The sequence below is a fragment of the Oryza brachyantha genome, chromosome 3 (genome assembly GCF_000231095.2).
Source record: "Oryza brachyantha chromosome 3, ObraRS2, whole genome shotgun sequence".
Classification (NCBI taxonomy): Eukaryota; Viridiplantae; Streptophyta; class Magnoliopsida; order Poales; family Poaceae; genus Oryza; species Oryza brachyantha.
In genome coordinates, this window is record NC_023165.2 from 7,213,065 (window position 1) to 7,238,772 (window position 25,708).

Below are 25,708 nucleotides of genomic sequence, written 5' to 3' on the forward strand. Positions count from 1 at the left end.
CACAAGGCCAACGAAAGGCGTGGCAGCCAAGTAACACTAGTAGCTACCAGGTCAGGCCCGGTCAGGCCAGGTCTATACCCCCCGCCGGCCGGGGGCGAAGCGAGAAAAGGCGGGGCCTTTTGGTGTGTGTGTGTGTGTAATCAGGGGGGAGGCCGCCATAATTCTTGCGAGCGCCCGGCGAGATCATAAGCGAAAGACAAAAAGGCCGAAAGGCGCATCATGCTGCCACATGCCACACCCTATACAAAAGGTAGCCCTAGACACACCCTGCAGAAGCATCCATCTCCCTTCCACACGCAACTACGCCGGCCTGCGTTCGATCGATCCGCTGCGCGCTCGGCTACCGGTACTCCCAGATCGATTGATAGATGGGTGCTCATGGAGATGATCACCACCATCATCACCACCACCAAGAAGCCGGGGTGCTCGTCGACGAGGAGGAGGAGGAGGAGGAGGAGGAGGAGATCGAGCAGGATTGCGGTGGCCCGACGAGCGGCGTGGTGGAACAAGAGATAGGGGGAGACGGTGGAGGAGGGTGCCATGATGCTGCTGGGATGGTGTTCGAAGCAACCAGTAGCGTGGGGAGCGTGAGCGCCACCATGGGGCCTCCCCCGATCATGTGCTGGCCACAGCCGGCGCAGCCTGTCCACGGTGCAATCCACGGTCACCACAACCTAGGCGGCGGCGGCGGCGGCCAGCAGAGCCCGTTCTTCCCGCTGCTGCCGCCCCTACCCCCTCAGCCGCCACCGCCGCCCCCGTTCTTCGCCGACTTCTACGCGCGGCGGGCGCTCCAGTACGCTTACGACCACTCCGGCGGTGCGTCGTCCTCGTCCGACCCTCTCGGCCTGGGCGGCCTCTACATGGGACAGCACGGCTCCCACGTCGCCGGGATGATGATGACGCCGCCCTTCGCCCCGTCACCGTTCGGCGACCTGGGCCGGATGACCGCGCAGGAGATCATGGACGCCAAGGCGCTGGCCGCGTCCAAGAGCCACAGCGAGGCCGAGCGCCGCCGCCGCGAGCGCATCAACGCGCATCTCGCCCGCCTCCGCAGCCTCCTCCCCAACACAACCAAGGTACATCATGCATATCCCCGTCACAAGTTCATGCATGCAATGCATATCTGCACAGTGCAGCAACGCTGTAACTACAGTAGTTCTACTCCCCAAGCATGTATCCATGCGAGCGCGCGAACTCCATGGCTGGCACTGGCTCTCCATCCGATACCGCTGCTGCTGGTAAATAGGGCAGGCTAGGAGACAAGCTAATGGAGGGGAGCCGCCTAGTTGACGCGCAAAAGAGGGACCAGGACGGACACGAAAAGCTTGCGACGCGCGCGGGAGTTCATGCTGGCCTCTCCGAGGAGAGACAAACACGAGAGCTCGTGTCAGACGCAGAGAGTTCGTGCTAGAAGCAGCAGGCAGCAGCAGCGGCAAAGATAAAAAGAAAGCCGGACATGCATCTCGATAGATCCTGCTTGCTACTTCCTCCCTACTCCCAACGATCCCAGCCAAGATATCCTTTGCGAGCCTACTCCAAAACAACACACGTTATCCTATGCCACTCTCAGCTTAATTCCCTGCCTGCGCTGTGATAATTGAAATTAGGACAGGCTAGATTAGAACACATTATAGTTATCGAGGGAAACTATATAGTTTTGCACCCTTTTTGCACCTACGAAACTTCACCTTTTTCGTACTATCTTTACTTCAAAAAAACGTTTTCCGTCTATAGACCGGAAGGTCGTTGTTGATTATCCAGATGCCCTAGTGAATGCACTGTGCATAGGATTATTTTCTTCCAGAGAATCAACAGTAACCTAGTAGCACTCCACAAGAGGGAGGAGAGGGCGGCAGATTTGACGACCGCATGTTGGCGTGACAAAACTGAAGAAGTATAAACAATGCGGAGTGGTGATGGTTAGATGCCCCCACTTAACACCAAAAGGAAGAACACGGCTCGCTTGTGGAAGCGCGCGTGCGGGCGAGCACCACCAACAGCATATGCTATAGCTAAGCTAGCGCGAGGCCATGCACGCACTAGCATTTCTGCAATTGATTACCCGCTGTTTGTGCTCCTAGTTGGCAGAGAGAGAGAGTAGTGAGTCCCACGCTTTGGAGAGGAGGAGGAGGAGGCATGCATGCCACGGCACGCACCGCGCGCGCCGGCCCCCTCCCCTTTTGCACCCTGCATGCGTACGCCCCCAACCATTCCATCTCATCATTCCCCCCATTCGCCCAACCCCATTAGCATGCGGTAGAGTACAGCAGGTTAACTAATTTAACTATGCTGCTGCTGCTGTGCTGCTCGGCTGAGCTCGCCGGCCGTCCGTGCGTTTTCTGCCTAGCTACCTTGCGATTTACTCGTTGACAATTAATGTGCTTACGTGTTGGTGCGGCGTGCGTGTGGGTGTGTGCAGACGGACAAGGCGTCGCTGCTCGCGGAGGTGATCCAGCACGTCAAGGAGCTGAAGCGGCAGACGTCGGAGATCACAGAGGAGGCGTGCCCGCTGCCCACCGAGTCGGATGAGCTCACCGTCGACGCGTCGAGCGACGAGGACGGGCGCCTCGTCGTGCGCGCGTCGCTCTGCTGCGACGATCGCACCGACCTCCTGCCGGACCTCATCCGCGCGCTCAAGGCGCTCCGGCTGCGCGCGCTCAAGGCCGAGATCACCACCCTCGGCGGCCGGGTCAAGAACGTGCTCGTGGTCACCGGGGATGACAGCGCCGCCTGCGCCGGGGCGGACGGGGACGGCGAGCAGCAGGAGGAGGATGCGATGCAGGCGCCCATGTCGCCGCAGCACACTGTCGCGTCCATCCAGGACGCGCTGCGCGCCGTCATGGAGCGGACGACGTCGGCTACCGAGGAGCCCGGCGGGTCGGGCGCCGGCGGTGGACTCAAGCGGCAGCGCACCACGAGCCTCTCGGCGATCCTAGAGAACAGGTCTATCTAAGCTAGCATCCACACATGATGAGATGTGCAAAACGAAACGAAAGAACAGTAAAAACAACGTACACCACACCACAATATCTCATAGCTGATCATAATACCATGCAGCTAGCTAGCTAGTTATGGATCACATGTTTCCCAAGTACAACCGTTTTTCATTTCTTTAATTTTAGTTTTCTCCCATTGATTTTATACTAGTAGCATGTGTGTGTGAATCTTGGTGGTGTATATCTCTGCATGGCATCTCAGCAATCAATACAAGGTCACTCTTTCTTCAGCTGGCCTGTCATAAAACTTTTTAACAGATCCCGTAGAACTGTTGCTAGCATTGTAAGGGCATTTACGATGCAGAGACCAGGGCGATGTTTATAAAATTAAATAAGTTGTTAACTAGAATAGAAGATGATATGTTGAGCTAGTAAACAAAGAAAGATAATGAAACAATATCTTGCATGAGACATGATTTTACGCAACACTCAAGTTATAATGAGATATGAGTAACATTAAATTCAAATATGAATTAGAAGTGTTTGCATTGTTTGAGTGGTGTCTGGTACTAGTTTCTTTTAAGACATTCACAATGCAATAACTACGATATTGTTCATAGAATTAAATAAGTTGTCACAGAAGATATAAAAGATGATGTGACAAGTGACTAAGTAAAAAAAGAGAGAGGGAAACCATTTCTTATATATCTTCTACATAACACCCAAGACCCGATGAGATATGGGTAATATTAAATTCATATGTAAATCAGTAGCGTTTGCGTTGTCAGAGTGATGTCTGGTATTAATTTCTTTATGACATGTAGGATATATAAATCAAGACTGGTGTCTTGCATTAGAATTGCTCGATCTTATGACATTGATGATATAAAAAATCATGATTAGTGTTTTATATTAGGATTGCTTTGAGGGTGATGATCTTGTGATCTCTGTGTACTCATCATCTATGCATGGACCATGTATGCAAATTAAAAGTAGCTAGAAGAGTATTACCTGCAGTACTTTGACAGCTCTAATAATATGATATGTGTTTACGGTGCTTGTGTGCATGGAAGTTAGGTACTTCATCTATTTCATATTATAAACTATTTTGAATTTTTAAGTCAAACTTTTTTAAGTTTGAACAAAACTATAAAAAATATAGCAATATTTTTAACATAAAACAAATATTCTCACACAATATATACAGTGTTATATTATTGAAACTAATTTAGTGTTTAGATGTTGTTATATTTTTTCTATATATTTGGTCAAACTTTTAAAAGTTTAATTTAGAAAGAAGTTCAAATATCTTATAATATAAAATGGAGAAAGTTCTATACTAGAGAGATGTCTATCAAGTATCAACCAAGCTATACCGTTTAATTTTAAATTGAAGTTACCTCTGGAACCTTTCAAGCATATGCATGTATATAAAACATCCAAACTTTGATATATCTTTTTTAAATGGATATATACACCCCTAATTTAAGCACCATAAGACTTCTGTGAAACTAGTATATCATTGCTTACTTAATTTATTGGTAATGTTGATTTCTATATTATAATGTTATGTTCATCTATTGTGCTCGTTGGAGATTCACTCTTGGTGTTGATGTCAAGTTTGTTTTTTACTCACTTTAGATGGCAGGGGTACTTACAGGGCATCATGGTGAACGGGTTTTTTTAGTGTTTCATGCTCTATTATTTCATCTTATAGGGTGGAGGGGGGGGGGTATCCCTTATACATGAGACTAATTTTCAACTTGCTCTTTGTGGCCGAGTTCATCGACGTAATCATCTTCCTTATCTAAAAGGTGCTCTGGTCTATTAAAGTCAACCTGTAATTAATTTGTATGGGCATAGTTACTATATGTGCTATGTTAATGCCCATTGAAATCCGCCTTAAGTTGTTTTTATTTCCTTCACAAACTATGTTGTACAACACAATAATATCTTTAACTTACATAAATACATCATACGGAATATTGTACTTGTTGGGTTATGACTCAAATAATTTAATCATAATCCTAGTACTAGCCCTAATCCTAATCGTAGTACTAGTCCTAGTCCTAATGCTAGTACTATTCAATGCCTATAAATATAGGCCACCCTTGTATATGTAATTCCGTAAAAGTGGATTTGTCTCCCGTGGTTTTTTCCTCTCTACTTTAGAGAGGTTTTTTCACATTAAAACATGTGTCTTAATCTATTATTCCTAACAGTACTAGAGAAAGGGAGAGGGGAGAGAGAGGTGTATATGTATGTCCAAGGAATTTTATAAAGGTTCGTGCTCATGTAACGTATATATAGGGTAGATAAACTATATATCGGATGATATTAGTTGATGGTAGTACGTTGTCCCAGAAGAGATACGTACAACTATATATACATGTATATGCTATGTCAGTATGTGCAGCTTCAATTGATTTTGAATATATATATTAAACGTACTTTAACATGCACGTACTCTATTCTCACTTCCACTCGATAAAAAACGAGTACACATTAGTTGGCACTAATTTAAATTGAGATTTTTGTCGGTGATTTGACTGTCATATATGTACGAGAACGCAGAGTAAATGACGCCAAATTCCTCTCCATGAAACGTACCATGAGTTGGAGAAAAAGCCATGCATCATCAATTAGTTCCCGTCCATGTCAGTATGTATGATTAATAGCAAAAAAGAATCAATACATTATATATCACTATTCCTTTCGTCCAAAAGAAACTTCGTCTTTTCATTATCTCAATTGTTCCACGAATACTTTATTTTTGAACCAATTAATGCACTGATGATGTTTGTTAGAGTAAGGGATAGGTGTACTGTAATTTGCTTAAGTATGCGAGGGACACAACCAGACAAGTTCAATTAAGTTTGCTCAAGTCAATGTCATCAAAGTCTTTTTAATTTTGTATTGCTACATGTAAGATAGCAGAACAAGTACAATAGGCTGACATAAGTAGTCTACAAGAATTAACAGCTTACATTTCTTGTGAGTTGTAGGAGAGAGATATAAGTGGGTTTTACATTTATAATCAGCTCCAACACGTTATTTTAAAAGCACTGTGAGAGAATGTGGTGGGCCAAGATATTTATGTTTAGCATGCATTCATATTTAGAGCAAATACAACAGTAAGCTATAACCCAATTATAAACACTCACTATGTTTGTATTTCTTATGCTTATAAGCCAAAAATTTAATTTTTCAACCATAAATAGTTAAATTGGGAGTTGATTTTGAGGCTTTTCATCTTAGTTTGTTTTAAAACCTTAGCTTTTATTCGTAAATTATTTTTCGTTTGTAAATATATCATTTGACTTTTTGTTTCTAAAAGCCTATAAGAAGGAAAGAGAAAAGGAAAAATAAAAAGTGTTAGATCCCCATACAAGAGCTAACTCTAAGTATGTGTCTACGTGTGGAGCCGATCAGTGGACTGCAGGTGTGAGGCCCTTGGGTGGGGGCCTAAGGTGGGTTGCACCAACTTAAAAGTGAAGAATCTCTCACCTCCTAGGTAGCTTTTGGAGTCTCCCGGATTTGAGCCAATATCGTATACTTGGAAAGGGAATCTAATCATTTCGAAATTTAAAAAATGATCACTGAAGTGACTATTTGACATACTTATTTGTACTAAACAAACTAAAAATGCTTATATTTTAGAACAGATGTAGTATTTCTTAGTTTTAACCTAAAATATAAATATTTCTAAATTGTACTTCTATCTAGATGTATTTTGTTTAATCTAGACGAATATAATTTGTACCAACTCTATAATCAGTGATGATGTTTTTTCTTCAATTAATATGTATAACTATTTAGAGTAAAGTTAAGCTTTTTTTTTTCTATTTTACGTTAATAAGAAATGGTGTTGTTGTCACTGTCTTGGCATGCATAATTCAATTTGTTAGGAATATTGGATGATCTCATCCAACTACGGAGAAAGGAGAAATTACAGAAAAGACGTATTTATATTTTATAAGGGAATTTATCACGTGGTTTTCCCCCTTTCTCTCTGCGTCCCTGAGAACGAGTGTGACGGTTACCAAACCATTACACTCCTACGGTTCACGTCATATCCTTGTGTATATATTGAATTGCTTATGAATGAGAATCTCCTAACGGTTCTTTTCTCTCATACTCTCTCATTCTCGAACACAATTAATCTGATCTATATTTTTTAAAGCATTTGTTCTTTAGGGGACACCTATGTATGTCTTTTTACCTAGGTCCTAGTCTATTTACCAAGCATGCATACGATGCATATACGTTCCTATACGGGTATTACTTTTATGATTATTACAAACCTTTTATTTTCTTGAGTAGCAATCGGATACGAATAAATGTGGCCTTGTCGATTTGTACACCAATATGGCTGTACATCCGTACTCTAAACATATATATATATTCTAGTTATTCATCTAATAAATCCCACTCTCCATACAATCTAACAGCTTAGAGTTTTATTCTTTTCTACCATTAATGTGATGATTTCTATTTCTCCATAGCGAACATGATGTTTTATTTTAAAGTTGTCTTCATAATATAATCTATAGATAGATAACTAGATATGCAAAACTGGGAGACTACGTATCAGTTCTAAAAAGAAGAGATGCAGACGAGTGCATATCCAACTTGATCTAGCTAACAAGTTATGATGGGCAAGAACCAAATTAGTATGAATGAATCAATCCCACTATTTACCGCTTCCACACCAGATCGATTTTGCATTTGGGGGTTTCTCAATCCTTTATTCCTTTGCAAGTAAAACAGGGAGTGGGGAAAAAAAGGTAATTAAGGGTATGCAGTTTCCTATGATGGCCGAATAAGATAGCCGGTGTTCTGTTGTCTGAAGAAAAAAAAAAAGAAGGAAAGGTGAGCTGATGAACCATAGGATAAATCTTGAGGAGATACTGTATCCATCTCGAAGAAAGGAAGGGAATAATAAATGCAGCGGAACAGTGCCATGATGCGTCCCTCCGGTAGTTTTTGCTCTGTTTCTGTTTTCTGAAACCAAAGACTGCACTGTGCCACTGCTTCCTGTACGGCTGTAGCACTGACCACACACAGACTTTGGACGCCCAAGTCTTCGGGTCATTCACCTCTAAGAGCAAGATCAATAGTATAGCCAACTGCGTATTATAAATTATCTGTAGTCAATTTAGGCCCATTTGATTTGTAGGAATAGCATAGAAAATTTAGAGGATTTTAATCCTATGGAAAAAATTCCTATGAGAGTTTTTGAAATAAAGGATTACATCCTACACTTTCCTTTAAAATTTCTATGGATTGGACAATCCTATAGAGATTTTGGAGGAAAATAAACATGAGGTCCTACCTCATGTTTCTTCTTCCCATGACTCTAAGCCCCTCTCAAATTCCTGTGTTTTTCCTGTGATCCAATCAAACCGTCATTCTTACATTTTTCCTGTATTTTGCAATCCTCTGTTTTACGGTTACATTCCTGTCAGAATCCTATGTTTTTCTATTCCTCTGTTTTTTTATTCCTGTGATTCAAAGGGGCCCTTAATAGTTAATTCATTCAATAGTATATACTCCCTTCGTTTTACGATATAAGACTTTCTAGCTTTGTCTAGATTTATATGGATGCTAATTAATCAAGACATGTATATAAATTATATATATTCATCAATTGATGAATTTAGGCAAAACTAGAAAGTCTTATAATATGAAACGGAGGTAGTACTACATAATTAATATCTGATCCTACCTGTCATACACACATGTGTCTTAGAGTCCGTGTTGTAGCTGGCTATAAATCTGTAGCTCGTTGCTCTTCTCTTTCCTCTCTTATCACCTTAAAATATGCTTATAACAAGCTTATATTCTACTATTGTACCTCCTCTAAGCCAATGGTCTCAGATGTTACCTACAATGAAATCACTCATCTAACTTTTATTGTTTTGACATTGCAAGTAGCTCCAAATGGTGCTATGGTTTTTCAAGTCTGTCCTTACCTTTTTTGTCTTTTATTCATTTTTTTCTATGTACAAAACCAAAACTTTCCAACAAACATATTATCAATCGAAAACTTATGTTAACACTATCCTTTTCTGATACTCTCTCACTTCCTTTTTCCCGTCACTCCCCTCTCTCCTTCTCTACCATACATTTCTCTCCTTCCCACCGATGCAGCCAACGGCCTTCACCTCCCCAGCCGGCAACCGGTCAATGGATACGGCGAAGCTCGTGAAGGAGGCAAGGAAGGTGAGTATCACGGATCTAGGTGCTTTCCATCCTCTTTTTCACCACCTTGTGCTTTCCATCCTCTTTTTCACCACATTTTCTGACAAGAGAACCATGCCCTAGAGAAGATACATGATCCTTGTAAAGTTACTCATCTCTTCCTTCTCCCACCTCCACATCTGCAGTTCATCTATGTAGCGAGTTAAAACCACTCCCAATAAGGTTTAAAAAGACCATTCACCATATAAGTGCATTGTGTGGTCTTAAATGCTCAACCAATGGCGGCATGGCGTGCAGACGTATATATCCATAGTTAGTTATAATTAAGGGTGATTGTTTAGTTTTTTTAGAAAAAAACAAACGATATATTTGTAAATAAAAATTAATTTGTGAATAAAACATTTATATATGTTTTCGTAGTGATCTAAAAGCCAAAGTTAAAAATAAATTGTTATGAAAAAACTCTAAAATCTACATAAAATTTGAAACTAAAATTTTAAATTTAAACTTATAAGTATAAGCAGAAAGACGAGCTTATCAGCTTCCTCGATTTGTGGCTATAAACTGTGGAGCACTGCTAGCTGTCGTTTGCCCGTACGGCTTAGAACATCTCCAGGAGAGTTGTCAAATCACTCTCCAAGTTAAAATTTAGAGATTTAGCCTAAATTTTGTCCTTCAATAGACTGGCTAACCGGATAGCCAAGGGGCTTTTAATTTTTTACCACTATTTGCCACAACCATTTAACCTCTCTCGGTGAAGCCATCCGGCTGGCCAAACCACCCCTTCAACTGGCTAAATTTGACCAGCCAAAATGGACTTGCCAAATGTGGGCCCCAACCATGGGCCCACACACAGTAACACAATATTACTAGTACTAGTACAACAACACTAGTACAGCAACAGCGGAGGGTCGCCGCCGACACCAGGAGGGTCGCCGCCGCCGCATCCGGGGCCACCGGCTCGCCGCCTCCGCGCTGCCACGCCGCCCTGCCTTCCCACGTGCGGCCGCCCCGCCCCACGTGGCCTCCGCGCCGCCCCGCGCACGGCCTTCCCCGCACTAGCGCCGCCCCGCGCGCGGCCTCCCCGCCGCCGCGCCGCCCCGTATTCGGCCTCCCCTATGCCGGCGCCGCCCCGCACAGCCTCCCCGCCGCCGCACCGCCCCGTGCACGGCCTGCCTCTGCCGCCGCCTGGGAAGGAAAGGAGAGAGAGAAATAAAGAGAAAAGGAGAGAGGGAGAGAAAGAGATGGAGGAAGAGGGATAGAAAAAGAGAGAAGAGGATGACACGTGGGGTCTAGCTGTCATAGACTTGAAATTGAGAGGGTGAATAGAGAGACCGTTAGAGTAAAAAACAAATTTAAATGACCAAATGAAATAGGGAGTGACCAAATTAGTATTTGGAGAGTCTAATTTGGGATATCTGTTGGAGATGCTCTTGGCTAGTATAGATCGGAGTAGAAGTTATAGAACCGAGGGCTACGTGTCACTCGATTTGCTGGGGGATATTAGTTACGTCTTAACTGATATGAAGACTTCAACTCATCAGTGATCACAGAACTGGAGAAACGCATGTTGTTATTTTCTAAACTCCTACGTGCATGTAGAGCATAAAAGAAAGCATTAATTCAACATAGGGGGTACTGATACATAATTCAAGTCTGGCTGGTGGATAGAGAATTAGAGATCAAATGAAACATGAAACGGGATTTGCACGAAACTGGGTTGGGGCGAAGCATCTCCGGTCTCCACCTGAACTGAGCTTGTAGACTTTTTGTGGACTCGTATATATTGGGTGTCTGGGTGAAATGTTCCATTCGTTCTAGAGGAGCCTGTACTCTACGCCCAGAAATATTGAAATGTGCAGTGGTTGGATGGGCTCTGCGGTTACCAGGTCATTTCTTCGGAGAGACGCCCAAACAGCCGCAGTTTGATCTGGCTTGTTATAACCATTTAAGTAACCAAATCTGGTGCAGGGCCATGGGCTTCCATGCATGTGGTCAACACACAGAAATGTGTCTCGTTTTTCTATATGCTGTTTGGTGTGTCTTGACATGGCAAAAAGATAAGATCCTTAACTCTGATCATATTAATATTTGCATGGTAAAGGGTCGTAGGTCAGAGTTCAGAAGGTTATGACTTGTCTGGTGCCCTCCTGTGACGGCAACTCTTGAACTGCTTATGCAAGTAATGACATTGTCATATGACTGCAATAATAATATTGGCACAGAGTAAAGAATATCTATCACGGCCATCAGCACGGATACTATATCCGTCACATATTACAAATCATTTTAAGTTTATTCTAGGTTCCTGAAAAGGATTTATTCTAAATTAAACTTACTAATTTGATCATGTTGCAATTGATAGATAGCAACATTTTCGACACGTAGCAGATCTTCTATAAAAAAATATATTCAGTGATGGATTTTGTTGTGACCTCGCGTCACGAAAACAAAGAACGTATATGCAGCTACGAAAAAGTCAGTCGCATATACATACAAGAGGTTCAAGTAGACGATATTTGAAATGTCTTGACACTGTATATCTCATTAACCTTGAGTTCAACAGGGTAGGGGTATGGACTTTTATAGTCCCGAAAAAACCCTTGTACAATGACCCAAATACCTCTAGGTAGTTACTAACAGAGCCTAAGGGTAAAGGGTAAAATAAGTAGCTTCTTGGGGATCACCACACCAGCTGTCTTCAGCACTCGAGTGCACTTGAGAGCTGGTCCCCATGCATCTTGACGAGAATATCTCTCGGAGTCGTGACGGGCAAGCTTCCGTATTCTGACCTGGTCCGGATCGTCGAGGGGGTGCCGATAGTGCCTAAGTGTTTTACTCGAATACCAAGACATCTTGGCCGAACATGCCACATGAGACACAATACTCGAATACCAAGGCATCTTGGTCATATCATGCCACGGGGACGTGATACTCGAATACCAAGACATCTTGGCCGTATCATGCCAAGGAGGCACTCGAATACTAAGGCATCTTGGCCGAACATGCCACAGGAGGCACGATACTCGAATACCAAGCCATATTGGCCGAACATGGCACAGGAGGCATGATACTCGAATACCAAAACATCTTGACCGAACATGCCACTTTGAGGCTCGTTTTGGGGCGAATAGGATGTGAAAGAGGGGCCGGTACCAACAGATTTAATGTAACTAATTCGTGTGATAGATATTATTATGTAAGTATAACTTGAAACAAACACAAAATGACTCAATGATATAAAAACGACTTATGATATGGAATGGAGTAGTATTAATAAGGGAATAGGCTCAGTTAATTGGGACGCTACACTGTTTTTTAAAGCAACCATTGCACCTGCAGTTTCAATTTGTAGAAATGGTACTGTTTTATTTGATTCCAGATACCAAGGCTCAGTTTAGTTATCAAAATTTTTTTCTCAAAAATATCATATCAAATCTTTAGACATCTAAATAGAATATTAAATATAGATAAAATAAAAAACTAATTGCATGGTTTGAGAAAAATCATGAGACGAATCTTTTAAGCCTACTTAGTCTATGATTAGCCATAAGTACTATAGTAAATCACATATGTTAATGATGGATTAATTAGGCTAAAAAACCGTCTCTTGTTTTCTAGGCGAGCTATGAAACTCGTTTTTTTCATCCGTGTCAGAAAATCCCAATCGATATCCGGTCAAACGTCTAAGGTAACGTCTAAAAATTTTCTTTTCGCGAATTAAACAGGGCTTACTAGTATTATCTATCAAGTGCAACTACAACCAGCCAACCACCTCATGTCCACACACACCCAAGGGATAGGAAACGGCTCAGTGATCTGATCAGAGTGAGTTCTGCATGTCTTGGACTCTTGGTAGGACAGACACATCCGGAGCTTCGCCACCTCAAGTTTCGCAGCTCTTACCAACACAAATACTATAATATCTCTTCACCAATTGCTCGTACTTTTTCATCGGTCGTCGTTGCTAGGGTGGCTTAGCTTATAAATAATCAGCTCAGCCGGTGCCATGTTCTGGAAGCAGCAGATCATCACTTCCGCGCTCTGCCCCCTCTCTACCCGCTCCGTCTATCCAACACGCGCGCTCGCGGCGAGGCGAACCCCCGCGATGGGGTTCTTCCTCGAGCTCTCTCCGCGGTGTTCTGTGCTGCTTCTCCTCTTGCTGGTGACGGCGTCGCAGGGGCTCAACATTGGCGACCTGCTGGGCGGCTCGTCGCCGGCGGTGAGAACCGGCGTGGAGCAAGCTGACCAAGTCTGAATTCTTTTTTTTTTTTGCTGCTACTCATGGATCGGTTGATCGATATACGTCTTGCCTTTGTGTTGGCTTTCGCAGAAGGACCAGGGGTGTAGCCGGACGTGCGAGTCCCAGTTTTGCACAAGTACGTATGCCACTCCTCCTACTAGTAATCTGACAGTCTGACACTGCCTACAGGAGCTTGCAGAGAGATCTTTCAGTTCTGGGGCTTCTCTTCCCCTGCTTCTGAAATGTAAAAAACAGAGCAGCCGTTGCTTATCGAGGCATTCGCTGCAGATTTAACACGTTTCTTCCTGTCTTTGAATCCTTCGTCTCATCGTTAATCGCCTGAACATGATCTGCATTCTTGAGTGGCGTTCCAGCCGGCAAAGGGAGCTGACACGCATTTTATTTTTTGCCATTTTTTCCCTCTCTTTTGCTGGTGTCCGTGATGCAACCGTACTCCGACAGTTGCACCGTTGCTGAGGTATGGGAAGTACTGCGGGATCCTCTACAGCGGCTGCCCCGGTGAGAGGCCCTGCGACGCGCTCGACGCCTGCTGCATGGTGCACGACCACTGCGTCGACACCCACAATGGTACTGTATTTTGTCTCTCGACCCTGATCTCTAAAACCCTCTTCTGATCGAGAAGAGAGATCGCTTCACCCGGACGTCTCCGGACTCCGGCCGCCACCAGCAAAACTGCAGCAAGGGGGGGACAAAAGGTCTCCCTTGACTGAGGCCTCAACCTCATGCCAGTGCTGCCGAGGTGACGCGGCACCTACCAAATCATGTCTCGACACCGGCGGTGCTAGCGCCAGTGATTGGACAATTGGAATCGCACGGGCCGGTTGCAGCCCGGCTCGGTTGTTTGGCCGACGGCGCCGGCGCTGCAAAGCTAGACAGCCACATGTCGTTCGATCTGTGTTGAGATGAGCCGCCGCCGACGTGCGCCACTAGCTCGTTATTGCATTGACGCACTCGTTCGTTCGTGCGCGCGCACCAAGCTGACCCCCCCGGCGGCGAAGCACCAAGTGTCCATGTGATGATTTTCGGTGTGTACACTTGCCAGGGCTCACTCTATGGCTATTTTTTTGGGTTTCGCAGATGACTACCTGAACACGATGTGCAACGAGAACCTGCTGCGCTGCATCGACCGGGTGAGCGGGCCGACGTTCCCGGGGAACAGGTGCAACGTCGGCCAGACGGCGTCCGTCATCAGAGGGGTCATCGAGACGGCCGTGCTCGCCGGCAAGATCCTCCACAAGCGCGACGATGGCCAATAGCCACGTTTGTACGCGCGTACATGGTCCAGACTGTACGGTGAATCAGTGATAGAGTGTGATACAAAGAAGAGAAAAAAAAAAAGCTAGGGGTAATAAAACCGCGCGGCTGCGTCCGAACCGGTGGCCGTGCCGGGGCGGGGCGGTGCGGGCGTGCGGCAACGAAAACGCCGCATGCGCGCGCCTGGTTGGCAGTTGGACCACCTGTGATTCGTAGGCGTAGGCATTGGACCTCGCTTGGTGCGGCAATGGCGTTGGCCATTGGTTACGAGGAGTAACATTATGCTCTGTCAGTCAATGAGACAGAACATGTTACCAAACAAAAGACATTGTTAAGTGGAAATGGTTGGTTATTGGTAGACCGCCTTGTTATTTTCACCTTTTGTGCAGTGTAAAGTGCTGCTAGCACGTCTTGATTATTCGTGTATAATTTCAGGACAAGAGCAGTTTCGTAAAAAAATGGACTAATCATTCATCAGATAACGGTGAAAGGAAAGCGTTTTTTTTATTCATCAGTTTAGTTTTTGTTGCATGCGCTATGTATATAATCGCAATCACCGCAACACCCTTTTGTTGTGACTTTACGTCATGGACCCAAATAAGTAATCAAATCAAATACTATTTACACATATGGAAATATAATCAAATGCCTTAGCACTATTCACATCAATTAACATTGGATTTTACAAGATGGAGGTACGAGCTTTTATAGTCCCAGATCTTCCCTTATACAATTACCAAATTGCCTATAAGCAGTTACACATAGAGCTCAAAGGTATGATAGTAAAGTCTTAAGGTTCCGAGGACCACGATGTTAGCTGTCCTTGGTACTTGAATGCACTCGAGTGCTCGTCCCCTGGTATCTAGTAGGAATATACTTGGGAGTCTTTCTATTGTAGGGTCGAAACAGAGTTAAACAGACCTTCCAGAGGAGGGTGAATGGTAGATTGAACCAAAAACCAAAAATCTTTTAGCGAAAATAAAAGATTACCTCTGGTTACGTCGCTCCTGGGATTACCTCTGGTTATGCCGCTCCTATGACGCCAATCTAGTTGCGCCGCTCCTGAGATTAACTTGATCGCGCCGCTTCTGTGCCACCAATCAGATCGTCAAGATCTAGAGAAATACCGGTAGATGAAAGCAGAATATGTAGATTGAATGCTCTCAACTTTATTGCTTCAACTGGTATTTACAAAGTGTACCAACAACACTCCTATCAAAATTATCGATCTAGAATCAACAACTAAATCTCACCAAAAAGCACACCGGGGGCATACCCCTCGGTACCTATTTATATCAACAAAATCTATCTCTGACTAGTAATCAGACTACTTATCGTAGTAAGACTTGTCTCTCCAAAACTATCTCCAACCGCAATCCGATTTTATCTTCCACGCTACAGTAACCGAACCGGCGCTACAGTCATCCGATTGTGCTATAGTAATCCGGCTTCGCTACAGTAACCCGCACGGCTACGGTAGCCCGACCAACTCATTTTCGCCTTTTCTCATCCGATCTTGATCCGATTTAATTCGCGATTTTTTCGATGCTTACACATGCAACATGTGAAGCCCGTTACGACTCCATCCCACACGGTGTTCCTCCACCATGTGCCATCTCATATTCAACATCGTCACCCGGCATCCTTGATCATTCAGACCTCAGCTCCTCCCTGAGCTTAGTCACGATCCCACCGCCGGTGACCGATATTGACCTCCGAGAATCACGACTCTACTCCAACCATGTCACATGGCATTCCGACCATCCAGACCTCGGTTCCTCCCTGAACTTAGTCATGGTCCGCATCCCGACCATCCAGACTTCAGTTCTTCCCTGAACCTAGTCATGGTCCTTACCAGTCATTGATCACAGTTGACCTCAAGTCACCTGCACACACAGAGACAAACCAACCCCTTCCGGGTACATATATCGCAACCTGACCCACATTAGTCACACACACTCACAGCAACACAGTAACTGTTTCCAAACTAAATCTATCAATTTACAAACCAATTGTTCATCACAAAATATAGATCATGACTATGATCTTACACCTATCAAGCTTCATTATGTCTTGTTTAGCAAGCCTCATCCATCTTTGTTCGAATCCTTCCTTTGAGAGATCCAACTATCCTGGCCTGAAGATGCTTCTGAGAAGTACGCACTAATAAGTCACAACATGCCCAAGAGGCAAAACACTACAACATACCAAAGAGGCAAAATACTACAACATGCCAACGAGACAAAATGTCATAACATGCCACCGAGGCATATTGCCAGAACATGCCATCGAGACACATTCGGGCGAATGGGTAATGGGGGCCTGTACCAACACCCTTCACATCCTCCTTCCAACTAGCAAAAAAGTTGGCTTTAGATCGTATATAATCGTCGTCTAAAACAACAAATTTATATGAAATTAGTTGCACCGTATGCAGTGTCATGAGTATCATCATCCGCTCGACATTCAAAAGTAGGCCAATTAATGAGTTGAACGAGAATTGATTAAATGAACTGGTTTTTAATTTGGATTGTTTTTGGTTTGGTGCAAATAGATTACTATTTTAAACGGATTAGATTGAATTGGGTTAAAAGGACAAATAGGTAGGTATGGACTAGATTTGGTTATGTGATTTTATGTTCTAAATAGATTTGATCCGTGGAGGATAGATGGATCCTTTATTTGGATTACCAATGGATAAGAGAATAGATAAATATGGAACTCACATGTAGAATTTGATCGAAATTTGCACAAAGTTGCTCCTATACATAATACATCATCTAGCCAAATTTCAGTCAAATTTGATAAAATTTTATAGTGTGACCATAAGTTTGAAAATTTTAGGTTTGAGTTTATATCTGCTAAATGATTACATCCATTTTACTAGAATGGATTGGACCCATTTTAGCCAAATAATTTGGTGTAAATCGGGTTAAAGTTAAAGTTGAATTGGTTGGGTTAGGTTCTAATAAAGAATAATTACGTGGGTTGGTTGGGTGAACTATCTTGTGAAGATATAAATTAGAGTAAATTTGGATTGGATTGAAGTACAGAGAAAGATCAATAGAAGAACTAACTACCAACTCTAAAATCTTTCCATGTCATTAAGACTAACATAGAACCAATTTATATAATAGTTACACACAAACATATGCTATATCATTGATGCATGGTCCATCTCTCATATGCACAGTGCACTTGTGTTATAGCTGGCTGTAAATCTGTAGTCCGTTTTTCTTCTCTTCTTTCCTATTTCCTCCACGTAAGCATAAATATGATGTGATAATTTTTGGAGCTCACTTACATCATCTATTGTACTCGCTCTTAGAGCATGTACAGTAGTAGACTATAAGGCAACTATAAATATATTTTAAGGGTACAAGAAAGGAAAGAGAACAGCAGCGTGCTATAGATTTATAGCCAGCTGCAACACACTCTAAGATATATGTATATATGATAGGTGAGAGCGAATACTAATTATGTAGTAAATGTTTATAGGTAACTATCGTATAAATTAGTTATTAAGTTTGCAGTAGACAATCTGAAGCTAGGTCTCGGTCATACTATGGAACTTGCTCTTAGCAGGCTTATCCAGAAGATAGCAAAACTTATTCCGATTTCCGAGTTCCAAGCCTTTTGGAAAATGATTTGGGCCTCTTTCTTCTCAGCACTACAACACTTTGGGCCATCCAAAACGTTCTCTTCACCACTCTGGGCTGGACAGTTCATGTGGCCTGGTGGCCCGGCGCTCTGGCATCTTCCGAGCACAAGAAATCTGGACCGTCCATTCCGTCACCGACTCCCGGCTCTCCCTCCCACCTCCGGCCCTCGGTCCTCCTCCCCCCTCCGCGGCGCCTCACCACGCGACGCGTTCTCGTCTCGTCGTCCTCGGCCTCCTACACCCGAAGGCCGAAGCCGCCGCGGCCGCCTTTCGTCCTCCCTCCATGGCGTCGACGGATGCCGACGAGGACCAGCTCCTCAAGAGCTTCCTCGCCGAGGTCAGCGAGGCCGAACGCGACAACGAAGTGCTCAGGTACATGCCCCGTCTCCCGGGACGGTTTCGATCCCCACCCGAGCTCTTTTCGCGTCCGTAGCTTCAGATCCCTAGAGGTGCCACCCTGTTTGCTCCAAAATTGTCCAGCGTGGGATGCAGTAGATGTAGCGGCAGCTTGGTGTTGAATTTTCGTGGGGGGTTGGGGGATCCAATTAGTTCTACTTGAACCCTAGGTTGGAGTCGTAGAATTGGCTTGTCGCTCACCATAATCAGTTGTCCGTATGCCGTGCTCGAACTATGATTTCCGTGGCTCATAGATGTCGATTGTAGCTTAGATTCCATGTTTCCCTTTGTGGAAATCAGTGGGTTGCAAAAAATAAACTTTTATTTGTTTGATGACGGCACGGTGACGGTATGTGTTCTGATGAATGCGTTTTCTCATGAATATTATCAGATGAAAAAAAATACTATATGAATCTGAACTCAAGACTTCAACTTACAGGATTCTTGGCTGTTTCAAGTTAAACCCTTTTGAGCATCTTAAATTGTCTTTCGATTCATCAACAGATGAGGTGAAGAAGCAATATAGGAAGGTATTGAATCATATCAAAGGATTCCTCTGTTCCGATCCTTTTTTTAGATCTGATTGTTGATTTTCTGTACCATCTGTAGTTGTCCTTGTTGGTCCATCCTGATAAATGCAAGCATCCGAAAGCACAAGAGGCTTTTGCAGGTATGCAAACTATCCATTAACGATAGCATATCAATATGCGATGATAATAGTATGTGTTATCAACTTATCATACATGTATTGAGGAAGCATTGCACTGTGGTGCTATAGGACAAGATTTGGGTTTCATTTTGAAACAAGAATCAGAGAATAATTTGACTGCCAATGAACAAAATTAGCTGGTAACCCCTAACTCTACATATCAAGACTGGGAGTGTCATAGTTGCATGCCAGATCTCACTCTCTGAAGGATTTTATTTTGTTGCTGGAAACTAATACATTTGTTTTGTCGGCTTTGCCAATAGCTGAGGATTACTCTGAAGTTAGTTCTTAATATTCCTGTAAGAGATATTTTTGAAAATGATGTCTTATTGTAGGAGTTTGACTTCTGTAGTCAGTTCCACCACTAAACTTAGCCACTTTTTTGCTCTTATTAAACCACTTCTTTTTTGCTTCTCTCACTTATTTAATGGTTTATATCTAATTGATGGTACCTACTCATACACAGCTCTGGCAAAAGCACAGCAGCTCCTCCTTGATCCACAGGAGAGAGGATATATTCTTGATCAAGTTACTGCTGCAAAAGGTGCAATTTTGTTTTTTTATATATTACTCTTGTATTATACTAACAGTGTGCTCTCTATCTGAGGAGCTCAGTAATTTGTTCACTGAAATATAAAGGGAATGGCACAGCAAAATTTGATGATCTTATGTGTTGAAAATTTCAGAAGAGCTGCGGGCAAAGAGGAAAAAGGAGCTGAAGAAAGATAGTGCATCAAAAATAAAGTCCCAAGTAGATGAGGTATGACAATTTCATGCGAGGCAGTGTGAACATTAATTGTTTTATTTTTTATTTTTTTGGGTAATTCTGAGTACCATGTTACAGATAAATATCAATATGAAAATAATATACTAGATCTTAATTGGTGTAATTTGAATCATATTTGGTTTTGGCCAACTCTAAAGTGTGAACTGTCTGAGGTTTAAAACCCAGACTCTGCAGTGATTTCCTTAACCAGCAAACAGCAATGGCCAACTGTGGTGGCTGCTGACTGCTTGTTAGTGTTCCTGCTGAAGCTTATTTTTATTTGAGCTTGGCTGTTCATGGTTTCATTCTTACTAATGGATAAAAATTCCGGATAGAAAAGAAACTTCTATACACACCTAGACAAAAAGGCTGTTTCCTGAAATTTCGACAATTTTGTAGTTCTGTCCTTCATGTTCGTTGACCACGTTCAGTAATAGATTCATTTACGAGTCATTACATGCTTACGATTGGAATTTAGACCTATATAAAGAACGAAAAACTTTCAGAAAGACAAAACACTTTATATTTATCATGAAAGAGCTATCTGCTGGAATTTTGACAATTTTGTAGTTCTGTCCTTCATGTTTGTCGTTCAATAATAGATTCATTTAGGAGTCATTACATGCTTACGATTGGAATTTAGACCTATATAAAGAACGAAAAACTTTCAGAAAGACAAAACACTTTATATGTATCATGAAAGAGCTATCTGCTGGCATTTCAACAGCAATATACTAACTTGGATACTGGATGTTTTCCTTTCGTACACAACATGTATATCAATGTGTGATTCTATGTTTGACAAAAGGACTGTTTTGCAAGTCATTCGTAACATCTTATTGAATTTATTCATGTTGATAAATTGAGAGCTTCCAGTGATTGGTTTGCCTATGAGTAGGGAAAATATGAAGAGCAGTATGAACGATCAGAAGAATTTCAGAAGCAGTTAATAATTAAAGTTCGTGAAATTTTGACAGACAAAGAATGGCGACGCAGGAAAATGCAGATGAGGGTAAGTAAAGTGCTTTAAAATTTTCAAATACCATCAACTATCACAGTCTTCATGAGCTATGCCCATGTGCTCTGACAGATATCAGAGGAAGAAGGAAGACTGAAGAAGGATGAGGAGGAAACGAAAGAAATGTGGAAGAGGAAGCGAGAGCATGAAGAAAAGTGGGAAGAGACCAGAGACCAACGAGTAAGTTTTCTATTTTTGTTTAATTTGATATTCTTATTTGCAGTCTTATGATGCTTTGTGTCTCAATGTGTTCCAGATTTGTATTTACTGCTTCAATTAATTTCTAACATAAAACTTAGCCTCCAAAATGGAGGTTTATATTCTGCTCCAAAAGATAGAAAATCAGTGCCTGAAAAAAATCAATCAAAGTTCTATGAAAAGATTCAAAATCCAACCGAGTTTCACAAAAGGGGGAACTTAGCTTATTCGATAGCCCTGCCATCCATGCTGGCTGGTTATCTACTACTCTCTGCCCATGGTCATAATTGGCCTCACAAACAGATGTCAGTGTGCATAGGCCTTCCATCTGTGTGCTTGCCTACAGGCGCCCACATGAGATGACTGTGTCCTGCTTGCCACGCAGCTGCTGGCTGCTGCATAGTTAGGCCTTCCATGCTCCGTGGCACCAGTTCATCTTGCTCGTCTCACAATGCCATTCCCTCACTGTTGTATCAGTGTGTTCTACCCCTTGCTCTGCATAGTGACTTGACCATGAGATTCACTCAAAACTTTAGGAAGCTTTGAGGGAGTTAATCGGGTGAACTCCAATTCCATCTGATACAGTTCACACAGGATAACATGGACAATTTTTTTTCTCTCTTTGCTTAAATGTATGAAAGCACAGAGGCTCCATTCATGAGTTGCATTAGTGGTTTTCACTTTTTAAGTGCTTATTTTGTAGATCTTTACTATATTCCCTATCACCCAAATCCAGTACAATATTCTCTGATCGTGTCTACTCCCTCCGTTTCACAATGTAAGACTTTCTAGCCTTGTCTAGATTCATATAGATGCTAATGAATCTAGACATATATATAATTTAGGCAAGGCTAGAAAGTCTTACAATCTGAACAAGAGGTAGTAGTTTACAATGTAAGAAATGACACCTTAGTCAGGTTTGATTATGTGCCATGGGTACTGCCTAATATGATCCATTTGTGCCTGTAGGTCTCTAGCTGGAGGGATTTCATGAAGACAGGAAAGAAGGTTAGAGAGTGCACTTGGGTTAGTGTATCTTGTCATGCATTAATCTGTAACTTACTGACCTATTTTACAGGCACGGAAAGGTGAGATCAAACCCCCAAAGCTTAAGACTGAAGATCCAAACAAATCTTACGTTCAGAGGCCGGTGAAGCGTGCTTAGGAGTAGTGCTGTTCGCGTCTGCAGCCAAAGCATATACAGCAATCATTCTTCATATGACCTGATCCAAGCTAAATTCTAGCAAAGCTCCTGGCAGGCTGTAAGGTTCGGTTATGCCTTCTGTGTTCCCAATGTAGTCAGAGGAACGTAACACATCTTTGTTAGCAGAATGGCTTAATGTTCTCCGCACAGAGTTGTATTGGATTACTGTACCTCTTGGATAGAACACCTCCCTGGAAAATGTTGAAAAAGAATCTCATCGAAGTGAATGCTGAAACGCCCCCTAACTGAGATCCATGTTCAACTATCTAATGTAAAGTGAAATCAATTTGTCTTCATGATGCCATAGTTAAAATACTCTTATTGATTTTATGCTTTTCTAAGAACACATTGTATGCTGCCATTCCGTTACAGTCCCCCACAATTCTTCCACATTTTCTAGTCAGAGATTGCTGTATATTACTGTCATTCACTTATTCAGATTTAGAGGCCACGGTTCTTCAGCTCAGAGTCTCGTGTGCTTACGAAGTTCTTTGTTTCCCCAACATGTTGGCACCTCAAACATTCAGCTATACATGCATGTTGCATTGCTTTTGGCGGGTTGGATATTCTCGATTTTCTTGAAGACCAAATTATGCCAAGTTTGTCTTTACAGGTGTGAGAACGGTGGGAGGTGAGGATAGGTAGGGCTATAGTTCGGTTTGGAGAGAAAAAAAGAATGGTTTTCTTGGAGAACGAATTACACTGAGTTTGCCTTTGCGAGTGTGACAAGGGTGGGAGGTGCGAGCATAGTTAGGGCTTTTTTGGTTTGGCGAAAAAAAACAAATAATTTAGATTTCGAAGAATTAATTCTTATGAATGTCATTCACTTGGTAGAAATGAATTATAGGAAAAGCAAAGTAAAACTTTCTATTCTGCAAGTTGTAAAGAGAAACATAAGAAATTTGTCATAAACTTAAACTTCTTAGAAAAATTCTGTGAATTGATATATACGTGCATTTTTGTTTGTTTTTATGTATTGAAATTTCTCTAAACCAAATAATCTCTTATGCCGCAAGGCACAGAGGATACACGTATGTGTTTTGAATTATTCAATTTGTGTATAGGAGGCTCATAGCTTTAACCTGGCGAGGCCGCGAGATGCAATTCTAATGACAACAAATGGAGAAGGTGGCGACTCTTCTTCTTTGAATTGATTTTAGACTACTGTGGGTGCATATGACAAAAATAGACAAACTATGACTAATTTTTTTTCTAAGCGGCACATCAACAGGACAAATTGACCCCATTTCAGCAGATCTGATGGTGAGGTATGAGAATGTTACAGCTGCATTCTTTTACAACATAATATTCTTTTGACATTTGTGTGCATGTTTTTCAAATTCATTTTCTATAAAAAGTATTTAAACATATATCATGTTTGTAAAGTATATTCTTAATTAATTTTATAGTAGTTATTTTGTAGTTTATCCTGTTAAATGCCTATTAAAAATCAAAAAAAAAATTCATCTTTTGTTAACAAGAAGATGTAGTACGACTTCGGATGAAGATGCCATGCAGCCATGTACGATCCTAGTCAGGCAGGCGTGGCGGCCGCACCTTGCACGTCTAAAATGGAAACACGAAAGCTTCGAGCTCACGCGTGACGCGTACTTCCATCGTCAATCTCTGCGCCTCTGCGGGAAAAAGACTCGTCAAAAACAAGGGGTCCAAGCCTCCAGCTATCCCCGTCGCACTGTATCCAATACCCAACGTGTCATAACTCAGGTTCGTTCGTTCGTTCGTCCGTCCTACCTCTGGAAGACTGCCATTCAGTTCAACGACCAATACCTGCACAGCCGAACCTGTCCGTCCCTTTGCGGTGGCCACACAGTGATACATCCAGCAACGGCATCGTTCCATCGTGGAAGAAGAAGAAGAAGAAGTCCGGTTTGACAAGCACCACCATGGCCATCCCCTTCGCTAGAATAAATATTTGGCTCTGCTGGATGGAGCAAGCACAAGTTGGCCAGCTGTTACTCGGCCTTCCAGAATCCCCCATTCGGCCGGCGGCGCATCGCAACGCAACTGCCCCCAAAGGCCGCCTGGCCCATACCCCACAGCCTGTAACCACCTGCCCAGTGGATCCCAGATTTTTTTTATTTTTAATTTTATTTAAAAAATTATTTACAGGACTATATTTTAATTTCTAAAATTTACAAATTTAACCTCCCCGCTTTCTTCTAAAGGACAGAATACATAAAACACCCTCCAAAAGAGCGCGTAGCTGACGTAGCAAATGACGAGGACACCACGGGCGATGACCTTTACCGGCACGGTGGCTATTAAGAAGTTTACCCTCCTTGCCGCCATCTATAAGGACGGCAAGGGCCAAATTTCATATTTTTTTACACGGTGTCAACAGTCGTCACCCATAACCTCTTTAATGTTTGTCACGTCAAGTATCGTGTCATCCTAGATGTTGTTTTATATATTTCATTCCGTAGAAGGACGTGAGAAGATTAAATTTATAATTTTTTAATATAAAAATATAGTTCTGTAAATAATTTTTAAAATAAAATTAAAAAAAACGTGGATCCCATGCCTGCCGGCGTCGCGCTCCGCTCTCTCGCCTCTTCTCTCCCTCCCTGGCCTAGCCTCCAGCTGCCTGGCGAGATCATCACGCGGCGCGGCTTTCGGATGGAAGGAAGCGAGCGAGACGCGCACTACACCGAGTCACCCAACAGCGGCAGCAACCGCACCAGCTACCACCCCCCACCATTCGCCCCCTGTGGGCCGCCGGTGCTACGCAAAGCCGAAGCCGTCGCCACCACGCCGGTGCGTGCTCGTCATGCGGGGGCCCTCGAAAACGCTCGCCAAAAAAAAAAAAAAAAGCAGAACGCGACCCGACCGATCGTTCGCCTCGCTGCAACGGCTGTCACCGCACGACGACGCGGGCGCCGCGCAATCTCCCGGTCTATGATTGCTCCGCGGAAAGGTGGCCGAGCTCCACGAATCCGTGAGCCGCCGTGCGCTCCCCTCACCCATGCGGGCGGGGGGCAGTGGTCCGGGCGCGCGCGCGTGGAGCAGTGCGAGAGCCGCCGGTTCGCTCTCGGAGATCGAGCAAATATTATGCACGGAAAAAAGGAGGGAACCAAAAG

At 43.2% G+C, this 25,708-nt stretch overlaps 3 protein-coding genes across 4 annotated transcripts; all 3 read left to right on the forward strand.

The window, feature by feature from the left end:
• The first annotated feature begins 276 nt into the window (after positions 1-276).
• Positions 277-3,235, forward strand: LOC102718811 (transcription factor bHLH30-like). Its single transcript, XM_006649717.2, has 2 exons — positions 277-1,076; positions 2,420-3,235. Exons 1-2 carry the CDS (start codon positions 369-371, stop codon positions 2,951-2,953), a joined length of 1,242 nt encoding a protein of 413 aa, XP_006649780.2. The 5' UTR covers positions 277-368; the 3' UTR covers positions 2,954-3,235.
• Positions 3,236-13,060: 9,825 nt separating this feature from the next.
• Positions 13,061-15,136, forward strand: LOC102719088 (probable phospholipase A2 homolog 2). Of its 2 annotated transcripts, none has more exons than XM_015834998.2 (4): positions 13,061-13,392; positions 13,474-13,519; positions 13,846-13,971; positions 14,482-15,136. In XM_015834998.2, exons 1-4 carry the CDS (start codon positions 13,150-13,152, stop codon positions 14,658-14,660), a joined length of 594 nt encoding a protein of 197 aa, XP_015690484.1. In that variant the 5' UTR covers positions 13,061-13,149; the 3' UTR covers positions 14,661-15,136. The 2 variants fall into 2 exon arrangements, with proteins under 2 accessions (XP_015690484.1, XP_006649781.2); XM_006649718.3 differs by having other exon boundaries at positions 13,062-13,362.
• A 3,371-nt stretch (positions 15,137-18,507) lies between these two features.
• LOC102719365 (dnaJ homolog subfamily C member 8) lies at positions 18,508-22,906 on the forward strand. The gene is made up of 9 exons (XM_006649719.2): positions 18,508-18,691; positions 19,155-19,245; positions 19,325-19,385; positions 19,891-19,968; positions 20,111-20,184; positions 21,089-21,202; positions 21,281-21,388; positions 22,376-22,414; positions 22,485-22,906. The coding sequence occupies exons 1-9, from the start codon at positions 18,603-18,605 to the stop codon at positions 22,569-22,571; spliced, it is 741 nt and encodes a 246-aa protein (XP_006649782.1). The 5' UTR covers positions 18,508-18,602; the 3' UTR covers positions 22,572-22,906.
• Positions 22,907-25,708: the final 2,802 nt, after the last annotated feature.

Excerpts from the sequence above, each read along its gene's own strand:
- LOC102718811 (XM_006649717.2), top strand. The coding sequence starts at position 369 with ATGGGTGCTCATGGAGATGATCACCACCATCATCACCACCACCAAGAA. Across the intron at positions 1,077-2,419 it reads TCCTCCCCAACACAACCAAG|ACGGACAAGGCGTCGCTGCT; the intron begins GTACATCATGCA and ends GGGTGTGTGCAG.
- LOC102719088 (XM_015834998.2), top strand. The coding sequence starts at position 13,150 with ATGTTCTGGAAGCAGCAGATCATCACTTCCGCGCTCTGCCCCCTCTCT. Across the intron at positions 13,393-13,473 it reads GCGTGGAGCAAGCTGACCAA|AAGGACCAGGGGTGTAGCCG; the intron begins GTCTGAATTCTT and ends TGGCTTTCGCAG. Across the intron at positions 13,520-13,845 it reads CGAGTCCCAGTTTTGCACAA|TTGCACCGTTGCTGAGGTAT; the intron begins GTACGTATGCCA and ends GTACTCCGACAG.
- LOC102719365 (XM_006649719.2), top strand. The coding sequence starts at position 18,603 with ATGGCGTCGACGGATGCCGACGAGGACCAGCTCCTCAAGAGCTTCCTC. Across the intron at positions 18,692-19,154 it reads CGCGACAACGAAGTGCTCAG|GATTCTTGGCTGTTTCAAGT; the intron begins GTACATGCCCCG and ends TTCAACTTACAG. Across the intron at positions 20,185-21,088 it reads TAAAGTCCCAAGTAGATGAG|GGAAAATATGAAGAGCAGTA; the intron begins GTATGACAATTT and ends GCCTATGAGTAG.